At 40.0% G+C, this 13,861-nt stretch overlaps 1 protein-coding gene across 4 annotated transcripts in view; it reads right to left on the bottom strand.

The window, feature by feature from the left end:
* The window catches only part of OXR1 (oxidation resistance 1), a 268,713-nt gene that overhangs the window by 139,847 nt on the left and 115,005 nt on the right, over positions 1-13,861 (bottom strand). For 3 of the 4 annotated variants that reach the window (XM_084509712.1, XM_084509714.1, XM_084509717.1), the window contains exon 2: positions 2,338-2,503. The exons of the other annotated variant lie outside the window; for it this stretch is intronic. In XM_084509712.1, coding sequence (XP_084365838.1) covers positions 2,338-2,396 — 59 coding nt within the window. In that variant the 5' untranslated portion in view covers positions 2,397-2,503. The remainder of the gene's footprint in view (positions 1-2,337; positions 2,504-13,861) is intronic. 4 annotated transcript variants of the gene reach the window in all.

The following is a 13,861-nucleotide window of genomic DNA, read 5'->3' as shown; positions in this document are numbered from 1 at the left end:
GAAATCCCGGGGCTGGTGAAGTTACTGGGATGTCTGCTATAGGTTTTAAGAGCATTAGCATTTTGTCCTGACACTGTCACAAACTCCCTCGGTTTCTAATGCAATCCATGCATGTTTTCTTTTTATAACTTCAAACTGATTTTTTTTGGTAAAGCATTATGGAAAAAATAAGGCATCATTCTCTAAACAGATCTTGAAACAAGCATGGCTGGCAGTCCTATCCAAAGGGAAAAATAAATAAATAAATAATAAATAAATAATGCTTTTAAACTATGTATGGTGGAAACAAGCAAGCATACAAAGCATCCCAGGGGCTGGAAATCTGTACAATTTGTTATTTAAGAATTTCTAAGTAAAAATGTCTTACAAAGATTTGGAGGAAAGCCTAACTTGTTTTTACCTACTGAATACAAAACAAGTCCCTGTGCTCTCTGTGACTATTCCAGAGATTTTACCACACAGTTAATAGGAGAAACAAAATCATTCATTTGAAAAGTGATGCTTATTCTTCATGTGGTATTTTTGAGTGCCCAGAAAAGCTGGTTATGAATCTGATTTCTTTCTAGCAAGAAATGTGATTTAAAGCAATGTCAACAGCCAGGCTTTATCTGATCCTGGAAAACACAAACTTTGTCCTCTGTTTTCAACACACCACTGAAAAGATCTGGCAACTCATATACAGAAGAATGCCTGAGACAAGTTATTTGTTACTTTTTTTCCCTGTTATCCTGCCCAGCCTCCACACAAATCTGCATTTGCAGGTGGCTGGCACTTTGGACTGCCATGGCAATTGCAATGCATCAGGTAAAGGACCTGTGGCCTGCTTCAGCTCTTCCAGACCGGCTCCACTTTCCATGTGAGGCTCCCTCAGCACACTTGCAGCAGAAGGCAATGCTTTGTAAGTCTGCTGGAAAATGGTTTGTTTAATGCTCTGGAATACCACCTGCAGCTCTGGCCATGCCCTCGCAAAGAGAAGATGGCAGAATTAGAATGATACAGAGAAAAAAAAAAAAAAAAAAAGAAAAAAGAAAAGAAACCCAACAGCAGCGATGATGAGACAGCTCCTCACAAAGCTCACAAAGAGAGACGAAGCAGCCTGCGGCTGCTCAGTGCAAGAAGGAGCCGATGGCTGGGAGCAGGGCAGGGATCTCCGCAGCCATCAGCAATGGACCAGGCGAGCAGGAGGAAATGATTTTTCACCACTTTCACAGCAGGAGATATAAGAAGCACCAAATGAAAGCAAGCAGCAGGTCTGAAATAAACAAACAGTTGTACTTCTTTGAACTGTGTATAATTGCATGACGGCAATAATTGTGCAGGCTGGGAGTATCACTCAGTACGAAAATGAATTACACAAGTCAGGGAGGAAACATCCATTATGGGCTATCAAGCATGCAGATACACAAAGGCAACCTTCAGCTCGGAAATTCCTTGAACCAAGGATGGCTGGAAGGTAGAGAGGGGTTTCACAGCCACTCAGTACATGCGCTGCCTCTGATACTGTCCCGGAGTACCACTCCTCTCTAAGCACTGCACGCAGCTGAGTGCGACACACTTGCAATTCAAATCTGAATTGGTCATTACGAATTGCAGAGGGAAACAAAACCAAACAACACAAAGCAGCTAGAACATACAACACCGCTGAAGTGGATGCTTGTCAGTAAACAAGAAAAGAGAAAAGCCCTTCAAAATATTACCGTAGGTATTGACCATGCAGCAGAGCTTTCTGATAACGCAAGCAGCTTATGAGATCATTTGATGGCAGAAAACAAGAAGACCTTCGCACAGGTGGCATTATGAAAAGATTAGAATTTAATTCACACCTACACAGCCCAAAGAGCAATTCAAAGCAGTAGGTATTTATTAACAATGCAACATCCAGCTTAGCTTCAGGAAAGAAAACAGTGTTGGCACAACAGCTATATTTTTCTCAATGTCCCCCCACCATCTGTATTCGAGCATGCAGAGCAATATAAAACACTCTTTTTTGCTCCTTTACACACACTATCAAACATTACCATGCAAATACAAGGGTTGATAGTCACCAGAACTCCAGACAGCAAACCCAGCCCACCCTCTCTCCACTTCCCAGTCAGCCTCAGAGATGTGGTCCCGTACATGCAGGAAAAGTACCACCATACATCATTCCGTACCAAATGACTATGCCAAAACACAAGTTGCCACAAGGTGTCAGGGGGAAAGATGAAGAATACCCAAACTGTTGAAAAACAATTTTTTATGATGTGACCTTTTAACAAAGCTCTGTAGACAATGCTTGTGCCTAATGGGTTTCAAAGGCACACCACAGAATAAAGATTTACGAAAATGCACACAAACCTTGTGATTATTCCTGGGAGCATGACAGCACTGCTACAGGTAAACCCTTGGAGGATCATTTACAGAAGACATAAAGATTGGTTGCTGCCAGGTTACATCCATTTACTCCAAGCAGGAGAATCCAGAATCCGCTTGTGGCTCAAGTGGGACAAGGCATTCTCACTGCCTGGGAGAGAAGCGTTAGTGAGTCCGCTGGCAAAGGATTCAACACGCTCTATGCACCACAGATGGTCCTGGAGATGTGCATTCACAGGAGGATGAGGTAGGGCAGCAGTGGAGAGGGCAGTGATGATGATGATGATGGGGGAGAAGATGGCAGCAATCATGATAAATACACAATAACTCAGATAGTCACAGTGTATACAGATCATTATTTTTCTACTTTGTAAGCATTTGAAATGATTAAGAGCTCAAGATCATATGGCTTCACCATGACTGTATAATATTTTACAGCTGCTTTACATGGTGGAAATAATATGCTCAGCAACTAGGCAGCGTATTTTGTCAGGTATAAAAATTTCTTGATCTTTCCTTTTAGGATTTTGAGAGGGTGGGTTGCAACACTGTACTATTTGCTGACAGATATCTTATCTCTGGACATGTTTTAGAAGAGATGTGAAAAGTAAATTACTATTTTGGATCTTGCTATTTTGTTAATAGCTGCTATACTGTTATTTAAATAACTCCCACTAGTTCCATTTTCACAAAAGCTCTTCCAATGCTTTATGCAAATCTACTTTTGTAAAATTTGCATGGGTCTTGAAATTTCCAGCTCTGTCATATTCTGCACAGAAAAATTTTGCATAATGGTTTAAAGTAATGGCAATTTCCACTTAATTCATGTTTGTCTCATTAATGCTGCAGCATTATTTCCAATGCAACCTTGTATATAAGGACTGGATTCAAACAGTCCAAACTATTTTAAGGCTGTATCACTGAGAAAAGACTTTACTTCACCTGATTAGAATGAGCTATTTCTGAAATCTCTTTGTTACAGGCTATGCAACCAGCCCCAGATCCCATTTTTTTCTGACCATTAACATGAGGTTTTCAGGCTGGCAGGACCAAATCCTGTACTACTGTCATCTTTCCCCCAAATACAGAATTCACAAAGTTTTCAAAAATGTGGAGACAGTGGTCTGAAAGCAGCTTGACATACTCTGAGATGCATGGAATACCTCACCTACACTGAAGCCATATAAACTTGTAGCATTTTTCTGTATAATTTATTAAACTTTATCATAAAATCTCTTGTTTTCTGTGTTAACTGTAAGTAATTTATACATTAAAAAAGCTGCTTTATCCATAGCCTTTTATTTAGGCAATTGCATTTGCATTTCTTTTTGAGTCCAACCTTAGGCTTGACTGTTTTCCAAGTTGTTTACAAGTCAGCAGCAATACCCCTGGGCACTTAATGTTCCCAGCATTGCCACAATATATGTAATCATAACGTGCATACATTTATGTAGTCAAATTTGGAAGGAAAAGGGCCTTTTAACTTCTCAAAGAGGCAGAAAAGGAGGTTGGAAGTTACAACACTCATACAGCAGCACAGATTTGTGCACTGTAGTTCTACCATCTCAGCAAATAAGCATCAGCACAGCAGGCAACTGCTGCTCATGTTAAAAGAAAATACTGTGGATACGCTTGTCCTAAGACATAAAAATGCAAATCTGCTCATTCTTCTGCCTTGCTCAGTAGCTCATGCAACTTGAAATGTAAACAGTGAAACAACTTAAACACTTCTTTCAAGATATAGAACCAATTTATTTATTATTATTTTTATTCCACAAAACATACATGGGATTAAACATCCTGATTTCTTCACTGAAAATCATTGGGTAAGTTTTTAAGGTATTTTGTAAAAGAGGAAAAGGAAATAAATAAACTGTGAGTGACACCCAGCCAGGGGCATGGCTGTGTAATAGCCCATCAGCTGGAGTGGTTTCAGACAACTGGAGACCAGTGATTCTGCATCCTCCCCATCCTCAGGGTGGCACCCCCTCCTGCACCTGGGCACCTGTGCTGTCAGACCGTGACACCCCTCTCTCATGTTACACAGGGCTGCCAGGCAGCCTGGAACCAACTGGGACCACCAGTCCTGGGACCAGCTGCAGCAGGCAAGAACCACCATCTTCAGCCTAAGCAACTGGACACAGTATAGAGAGTGAAGAGACTGACACTTCGTGAGCTGTCACTAGACTGTCGGGGTTAATCCAGGACAGAAGTCACCCACCTCACAGGCAATCACTCAACCCCTCCTCGTGGTCCTTCCCAAATGGAGACTCCTCTCCTTTTCCTAGAGCCATAAGAGTGCTCCTCACACTGAGGTTCAAGGCACTCCTTGCCCAAAGCCATCCATGTCCTACCTGGCACTGGGCCTACAAGCATGCATGTGGAAGGCGTTATTGCTGTTCCACTTTTCTAAGAACCCGGTGAAGAACATTACACAGATGTAGGACTGAAAAAACATGTAATACCTACAGGTCTTTGGAAGCACCCACCTGACTTCACTGAGTCAAGAGCAATGACAAGACTGGACAAAGGCTACAAACTTGAACTGCAAGCCAAACAACACCATTCTGAGGCACCTCAGTTACCCAATTTGTACAAATACCATGTTTTCATAGTATTGTAGTATAGGTTAGTCTTGAAATAAATATTACATAGATTTGCAATCTGTGCATAATATATCTTTCCATAAGCCCTCACATGACAAAAAGCAGCTCATAAAATGAAGCAATTAACACCATCTCACAAAGCACAGGCTTGTTACAGTGAAGAGGGACAGAAGCTGTTCCTTGAGGAGAATGAAACATCTAGCATTTCTCCTTGCTGGAAACATAAACTGGTTCTCAAAGTACTCTGCAGGATTTAATAATGTCAGATAAATCTCTGCAGAAGCACCTTACTTGTCAAAGACAAGTTAGAAGCTAGGCAAAATGAGAAATCTTTCATCACCATAGCCAAAGGAGAATTCAGATTTGGCCTTTCAATTCATATATAATTCAAGTATTTTGAATAGTAAGTATAATTTTAACACCTTAATGCAATGTGCAGTAAATGTGTAGATTGTATAAAATGAGCTTGATATCATTTCCTTCTCCTTCTCCTTCTCCTTCTCCTTCTCCTTCTCCTTCTCCTTCTCCTTCTCCTTCTCCTTCTCCTCCTTCTCCTTCTCCTTCTCCTTCTCCTTCTCCTTCTCCTTCTCCTTCTCCTTCTCCTTCTCCTTCTCCTTTTCTTTCTCTTAACTATTATTTGCTAGGCAGAACACAATGGTATTATTTCAGGAAAAAGCATAAAACTGAACCAGGGAGGTTCAGCCTGCACATAAGGCAAAAATTATTTACTGTGAAGGTGGTCCAACACTGGGACAGACTTCCTAGAGAGGTGGATGATGCCCCATGCTTGTCAATGTTCAAGAGGCGTTTGATTAATGCCCTCATTGATATACTTTAACTTTTGTTTAGCCCTGAAGTGGTCAGGCAGTGGGACTCAATGATCTCTGGAAGTCTCTTCTGGCTAAACTACTCTATTCTATCTAACACACTTTCCCCTGAAAACATACTGACTTTCTTATTATATTCTTATTATATTCAAGCCACTTTTTTTTCTTGAGAGAGTTTTGCTGGGAAATAGCCATAAAAGTTTGAAAAAATATTTGTCTTGTTCTTGTATTTCTGATTCACAAATTCAGTTAGCCAAGGTTATACCAGATGGGAGAGAAAGGTCATCAAAGATACAGGAATATTTTATAGTTCAACAAACGTATTCTCCTACCCTCCCATCAATAGACCATCCTACTCTAAGTATTCAGCTCAGACTAACCCCGAACAGCACGCTCTCTGTCCACCCGAGGTTAGGAACATGGCAAAGTCGTTATCAGCATTTTATCTACAGCCCCTAAAACTGCCTGCAGGGCTGACTGAGGACCCGAGGCTATTCTGTATTCATGTGGATGCTTCAGCCACATGGTAGGCAGAGGTCCAGAGCCACGTGTAGGTCTCATTAGAAGCAATTAGAAAATGAGACTGTTAACTGCATCTATTGAGAAAAAGCTTTCTCGAGCATTTATATTTTCATGTCATGTCATCCCAAAAAGTAAGCAAAGCCACAAGGTAATTTGATAAATAACAACCCACACTACTCAAACCTCTATATGAGAAGAAACATACACCTGAACAATAGATTGTGGAACTGGGTCTACCTACTAAACCAAATAAAAACAAGCAAATGAACAAAACCAAAACAAACAAGAGAGAAAGAGAGAAAGAGAGAAAGAGAGAAAGAGAGAAAGAGAGAAAGAGAGAAAGAGAGAAGGAAGGAAGGAAGGAAGGAAGGAAGGAAGGAAGGAAGGAAGGAAGGAAGGAAGGAAGGAAGGAAGGAAGGAAGTGAAAGAAAGCCCACATGACTGTTTTATTTCTCACTTCTGTGGTAGTAGGAGGAACATTTTTAACAACTTTTTGCTTTGGGCCCACGAGAGCATAAAGGTTGTAAAGACATTTCCTTATGTCTGCACCCTCTGAGCACAGCCCATAAAAACCTTCTCCTGATACACCACTGGGTCACACAAACAACCACAAACCTGGGGAAGCTCTGTTGGAAGAGCAGAAGGACTGCAGGAGTGAGGGCATGAGCAGCCCTCAGTGGGAAGGAAAGGGCTCAGGCAAGCACAGAGATAGGGGCAAACTGAACCTAAGAAAACTTATTCTGTGCACAATGAACTATGGTAAAAGAAAAAAGAAAAAAAGAAAAAAGAAATAAAAAATAAAAAGAAGGAAATCTAAAGCTCTTCATGAATATGAAATTTTTACATCATGAGAAAGTTTGATGTTTCACTACTAATTGCTCTAACTATAGGGACATGCAGGACTACTATAGGGGCATACAGGACTACAATACCCTAACTGTAGGGACAGAAAACAATGTGTCGTGATCACAGTAAAAATTTCCACTCTTGGTAACTTCTAGGTCAGCACAGCTGTAGGCAGGAGGTACTTATCCCACACTATGCAAATATTACTTGGATGTTGGTTCACAACGGACCATGCCTACTAACTTTATCAAGGCTGTTAAGGCTCTCTTCATTCCCATCAGGGCAATTTTCTCCTCTTCTTAGCTTTCATTTTAAACTAAGAATCATGACAGTCAATTTCTTTTTTCAGCTTTCTTTTCAAATGAAATGCCCCTTTGCCTTTTAAGCCAACTTGGTCCAGCCTTTCAGGTCCTCCCTTGTAATCCTGTTTTCTTCTCTGCTGGCACCCTGTTATCAAGCCACTGCTCTTTGGTGCCACAATGATCAAAGCATATTGCTGGCTGTTGGAAGGCACCGGAGATTTAGATAGCAGACTTCCACTGTTTTAAAATATTTGTCTTTTAAAAACCTGTCAGCATTCACTTTGATTTTTCTTGTTGACTGGAATTAGGACACTTGTAGACTACACGAGAAGTTGCCACCACCAGATCTCCTTCTGGACACTGCAGCAAGTGCTCTGAATCTTGTGCACTCTTCCAGGACTGGGGCTAGTAGGGGTGCACAAACATTTGTGTGGCCTGAGATTGAAGCAGATAGGGTGGGCGTTTCACTGACAACATGGCTGGAGCAAAAAGCTGAATGACAGACAATATAAACATATAGTCCAGTACTTATGCAGTTCAGATTTATATAAAGATGTAGGGATTAAAAACAAACAAACAAACATATGATTAAAAATGATTTCTATAAATTTAATATTTAAATAACAAAAGATACTTTCCAGTCTTTCCTACCATAAAAATAAATAGCCTCTTTCTACACCATTACGCAAAAATTTAACATGAGGAAAGGTAATAGTTTAAAAGAGAACAGGAGTCTTTTATTTTAAATCCATACTAATGGTAACAATAAATATTGAAAAAGTTGTTTAAAACTGTTTAACAGTTTGGTTAAATATAGATTGAAGGGTTTGTTTTTAAGCTGGTAATTAATAAAGCAACCGTGAAGTCAAGTGCTGTAGTTATCAGGTTTGTCAGTATTTTCTCAGAAGATGAACTTTCTTCAGACAGGTGTTGCCATTCAATTAACTTAAAACAAAGAGCAGCATGATGAAGTGTGTTACTCTTCATTCTTAATAAACTAGCTGTTTATTTCTGAAGCCCAGACTTAGCAGCATATTTAGGACCCGTAGGACCATGGGAACAACACAGCTGTCTCTGTCCTGGGAAGGAGACCAATGCACATAGCATGTCATATTGAGACAGCATCCAACATTTTTTTTTTTTTTTTTTAACACGTGCAATGTAAATCTCCAGCTGACAATTTGAAATTGAATAGTAAACAGAAGGATCAGAAGGATCAGATTTGCAGGTATTAAGGTACGCAAACGCTTTTCAGCCTCCCAGCACATCAAAACTGTATCTCCTTCACCATCTATGGAGGAAGGTTATGGGTGGCCAAAGAGAAAAACATATTGTGATGTTGTGATGGACAAAAACATAATTTGATGGGTGAACAGCTGGCTAGTGGGTTGGGCTCAAAGGGTTATAGTAAATGGGGTTACATCAGGATGGTGGCCAGCCACTAGAGGGTTCTGCAGGGCTCCATTTTAGGACCAGTTCTCTTTAAAGCTTTCATAAATGACTCAGATACAGGACTTGAAGATATACTATGTAAGTTTGCATATGACGCTAAACGAGGAGGAGCTGTTGACTCCCTCAAGGGTGGACAGACCTTGCAGAGAGATCTTGACAAATTAGAGCTGAGAAACAACCAATCACATGAAGTTTAACAAGATAAAGTGCTGGATTCTGCACCTGGGATGGGCCAACTCTGGCTTATATGTAAAGACTGGGGGACAAGAGGCTGGAGAGCAACCCCGTGGAAAGGGATCTGGGGGTCTGGTTGGCAGCAAGTTGAGTACGAGTCAACAGCATGCCCTGGCAGCCAAAAGGGCCGCCCATACCCTGGGGTTCATCAATCATGGCACTGCTAGCTGATAGAGGGAAGTCATTGTCATGCTCTGCTCTACAGTGGTGCAGCCTCACCTCGAGCACTCTGTGCAATTTTGGGCACCACATAAGGACATAAAAATATTATAGAATATCCAAAGGAGTGTTACAAAGATGGTGAAGCATCTAGAGGGGAAGATGTATGAGGAGCAGATGAAGTCACTTGTTTTTTTCAGCTTATTGAAGAAGAAACTGAGGGGAAGCCTCATGGCAGCTTATAGCTTCCTCACAAGGGGAGGAGAGGGGCAAGTGCTTAGCTCTGCTTTCTGGTGACAGCAACAGGACCCGAGGGAACGGCCTGGAGCTGGGACAGGGGAAGTCCAGATTGTATATGAGGAAAAGGTTCTTCACTGAGAGGGTGGTCAGGTACTGGAGCTGGCTCCCCAGGGAAGTGGTCATGGCACCAAGCCTGATGGCATTCAAGAAGCATTTGGACAACGCTCTCAGACACATGGTTTGATTTTTGAGTGGTCCTGTGTGGAGCCAGGAGTTTGACTCAATGATCCTTTTGGGTCCCTTCCAAAACAGGATATTCTATGGCTCTAAGGCCCAGTTGGCTCAGTAGGCACATGCACATGTTGAGATTCGAGAGGAGACAGCTAGCATTCTTCTGTAGTTATCTACCAAACCACTACACCATAAAAACACTTACACAGTATTCTTATTCATGTTGCAGACCATCTAGAGCCCTTGTGAGAAATCAGCCACTGCCTTAATAAGCACAAAACAATTGATGCCTGAGAGGTAGGTGAGTGCCCATGATGGTGCAGGACTGGGAAGGCCCTTGTCCTAAAGCTCAGCTCCTGGTAAGCAAAATATTCCTGCATAACACTAAAGCAAAGCAATTTCTCTCAGCTTTTTCCTCACTTCCTCTCAGCATGTGTCTTGCATCTGTGCTACTGTACATTAAGTAACTCTCCTGGGTCAGGGTTGTTTGAGCTCTTGTGTCTTCAGTAGCAACACTGTCTGTCATGGGCCTGAGAAGGATTCTGGGGACCAGACTGGAACCCATGTTTCTGCAGCTGCAATAATGGTGATCAGCTTCTGCTGCTTGTGCTACAATTCATACCTGCTATGGTATTATGAGCCTCAGCACTGCTTGTTTCTCCTTTTTCTTGTGCAGGTGGGACTTAGAGGCAGCATGTGATGAAACTGAAATTCAAGTAGACAGTCTAAAACCGTAAGTCAGCTTCATCCTGAAGACATGTCCCTGCTAGAGAAAATAGGTGACCTTTCCCTTGAACCACCAGTTAGATTTATGCCTGTAACAAGCAACAATCTTTTCCTGATTTTTTTTTACTCATGATGACACAAAACAGAGATGGGCAAACATAGAAACAAGAGACTGTAGAACACAGGTGCCCTGCAGGATTTTATATTATTATTCTTAAATCAATAAGCCCAGAGAGCAGAATTGTTACAAGCACTACAATATACCCACTACCAGACACTAGCAATCTATAGGCATCATAGTAAATAGCATTATTTAAAAAAAAATCTGATCAAAAAGCACTGTATTATAACTTTCCAAAGGCTTCTTTTCCCCTTGGTTCAGAATAAAAAGCACTTCAAGGCTGTTCTGGCATTGCTAGGTGAAGATCCCCATGATCAGACACCAGCCTCTCAAGGCAGCTGAGCAGGGCAGGTACGAATAGACAAGGAGCCCATGTCTGACAAAACGAGAAAGAGAAGCCAAGGAGAGATTTAAACACAGCTGGAAGTGATCAAAACCAGAACCGAGATGACAAATGAGGCTGCAGTATGTTAAATGAGGCAAGTGAGTTTAGAGGCATTTATGCATTTAGCTGTCTAACTAGAGCTCAGCTCCAAGGCAGAATTGTTAAACAACGACCTGATCAGAATTTGTAAGGAAACAGCATACAAACTGAAACACGGAAGCTGATTTCAGATGCATGCAGTAAAACTGTCAAGATTTTAAAAGTCCTGCTATATAAATCAGAGGCTTTTAGTCTAAATGTAAAATAGGAATCAGTAAATTGCATCTTATTTTCATGAAGAATTGGCAGGGTTTAAAGATATATATATATATATATATATATATATATATATATATATATATATATATATAATTTTTTTCCCTTGGTTAATCCTCTATGAAAAGTTACCATTAGGATATCAAAATATTATGGCTAAGCCTTACTAATTGCTCCTCTGAATGGAAAGGTAAAAATGTCTCACTCACATGTGAAAAATGTGAGGAATAGGAAGAATTTAGGAACATAAATCAACAGGATAAAAAGAAAAAACATGTATCCTTTATTTCTCTACATGTATTTCAATAGCCCTCTGCATTTTTCTATACTCCATTCAGACAACAGTAAATTTGAGGCTAACTTCTTTCACCTTACAAAAAAGAAAACTATTAAAACCTGTGTAAGTCTTTGTAGCAAACTCAGCAGAACAGAAAAGGCAAAAGGTAGAGTTTCTCAGAGTTTCCCCTGTTGATCCAAACTGAAGCAGGCTCTGCTTGGAGCCAACACTCATTGAAAGCAAATGGGAAAGGGCCAACTGGCACCAAACACTCCTGCTATTGCAGGGGTGCATGAATGGCCCTGCTCCAGCTCCATGTGCCAGGCAGGATCCTCTCTTTCAAATCCCAGCTGCATAAAAACCTATAGCTATACCCCTTGCTATGGGTAGAGCTAGGAGCTAGCTATAGCTCCTTCACCACAGCATCTTCACAACAGCACCCAAAAGCTCCAGTGTTTCATGCAGTCAAGGTCAAGCTTTCCACTGTCAGAATTGTTCAGGCTTAAAAAATGAACTTTCCACTGAAGTCAAAACCCAGAAGAGGTAAACCTTTGGATTATGCAATTCTTAATGCTTTCCAAATTTTTTGTAAAATAATACCTTCCTCCAGAATAATGTATATTTTTTGATAAATGAAAACCAGATTGAACTGACTTAGTTTGGCTCTAAGATTAATACTGGGTTTGTAGTTTTATAGAAATATTTCAGACTAATGCAAAAGATTTGCTTGGAGATACCTAAAATCAGAGAGAAAGCTTGTTCCTACTCTGCAGCAGGAATATGAATTACATGAACAAGTCCAGTGTCTGTCTTGGTATTGATCATTACAGCAACCTCCTGTAGATCCAGTCCCACACCTTTTCCAAGATAATTGGGTGTTCAAATAACATATATTTAGAACAGCATAGTTCTCATAATTTAGGTGAACAAAATACTGAATTCCTCCACCTTCCATTCAATTTATTCTGCAGTATATACTGCAGAAAAAAAAAAATCAGCTCAGAATTCAATAATTTATAAAAGTACACATATTCTGAGAATACAAAGCTTTTAATTTTAATATGGTAGGAATTAGCCATCTGCTCCTATAAAAAATACAGGGCATGTAGCATACAGGTAGAAAAAGGGTAGACAGTATTTTATCTATCAGAACTGACTTCTTCATCTGTGCTGCAGTGACTGTATTTCATCTTTTTAGAGTTTTGAGAAGCCAAGACATTATATAACTCAGTAAAAAGCTGATAGGGCCAGTGTCATTTTAAATCCCCTTGTGTGAAAATCAATTACAGGATGTGAAAGAAAAAAAAAAGCTTTTCAGGAACCAAGATCTCCATCCCATAATATAACCTATATATATGTATATTTTTAAGTAAGAATGAGCAATACAACTTTAAAGAAAAAGAATGTGTAGGAGGGAAGTGGAGGGACAGGCAGAGCAGAGAAGGAACAGAATAATCCCAGATCATTTCAAGGTGCTATTATGATGAAGTAAAAAGACAAATTCTTCTGATGACTTATCATTTTGATTCTTTTTATGTCAAATAGTAAATAGGTAAAATAACAGACATAATAAAGACAAAGACATAGACAAAATAAACATAGAGCTTAATAAGAATAAGGAAGCCAAACAATTCTCATATACTTTTGAAGGGAAGTATATGCTTTTTAAGCAGGAAACACAGCCTTACCTAGATCAGTCTCTACTTTTCTAAAGGAAAACAGTCCCATCAATAAATAAATATATATATATATAATTTAAAGCTATCTTTCATTGGAGGCAGGTTAGTCCGAGTCAATAGATCTATTTTAATATCCAGTTGTCTCAGCAAGTGAAAATGTAACAGACAATCCTACTGGCTCAGAAGCCATACAGGAACATTTGCAATCCACACAACAGATCTTTTTTTTATTCCCTGTACTGACCAATCTCATCTCTTATGCATTCAAACATAGGCCACCTGGGGAAAAAAAATCTGGTAATTTTCATTTTTTGTATTTACAAGGGAGTGAAATTTTAGAGGAGGAAAGCAAAGAAGAAATTTTCTGTAAAATGCATATAATGGAAGAAAAATGAGCAAATGCAAAATACGGCCAAAGTACATGAAAAGAGAATTCATTGAACTGAAGCCAAATTAAAATGACAGCATTGCACAATCAGGAATTCAGAATGGTTGACACAATTTATGTGAAGAAAACAACTGGATAAAATATAGGAAATTACTGAAAACGAAATTTAAATGTGACCAGCTCACTCACCACATAGCTG

Source organism: Aythya ferina (assembly GCF_964211825.1).
Source record: "Aythya ferina genome assembly, chromosome: 2".
Taxonomy (NCBI): Eukaryota; Metazoa; Chordata; class Aves; order Anseriformes; family Anatidae; genus Aythya; species Aythya ferina.
This window is presented reverse-complemented; position numbering and strand designations above follow the sequence as displayed.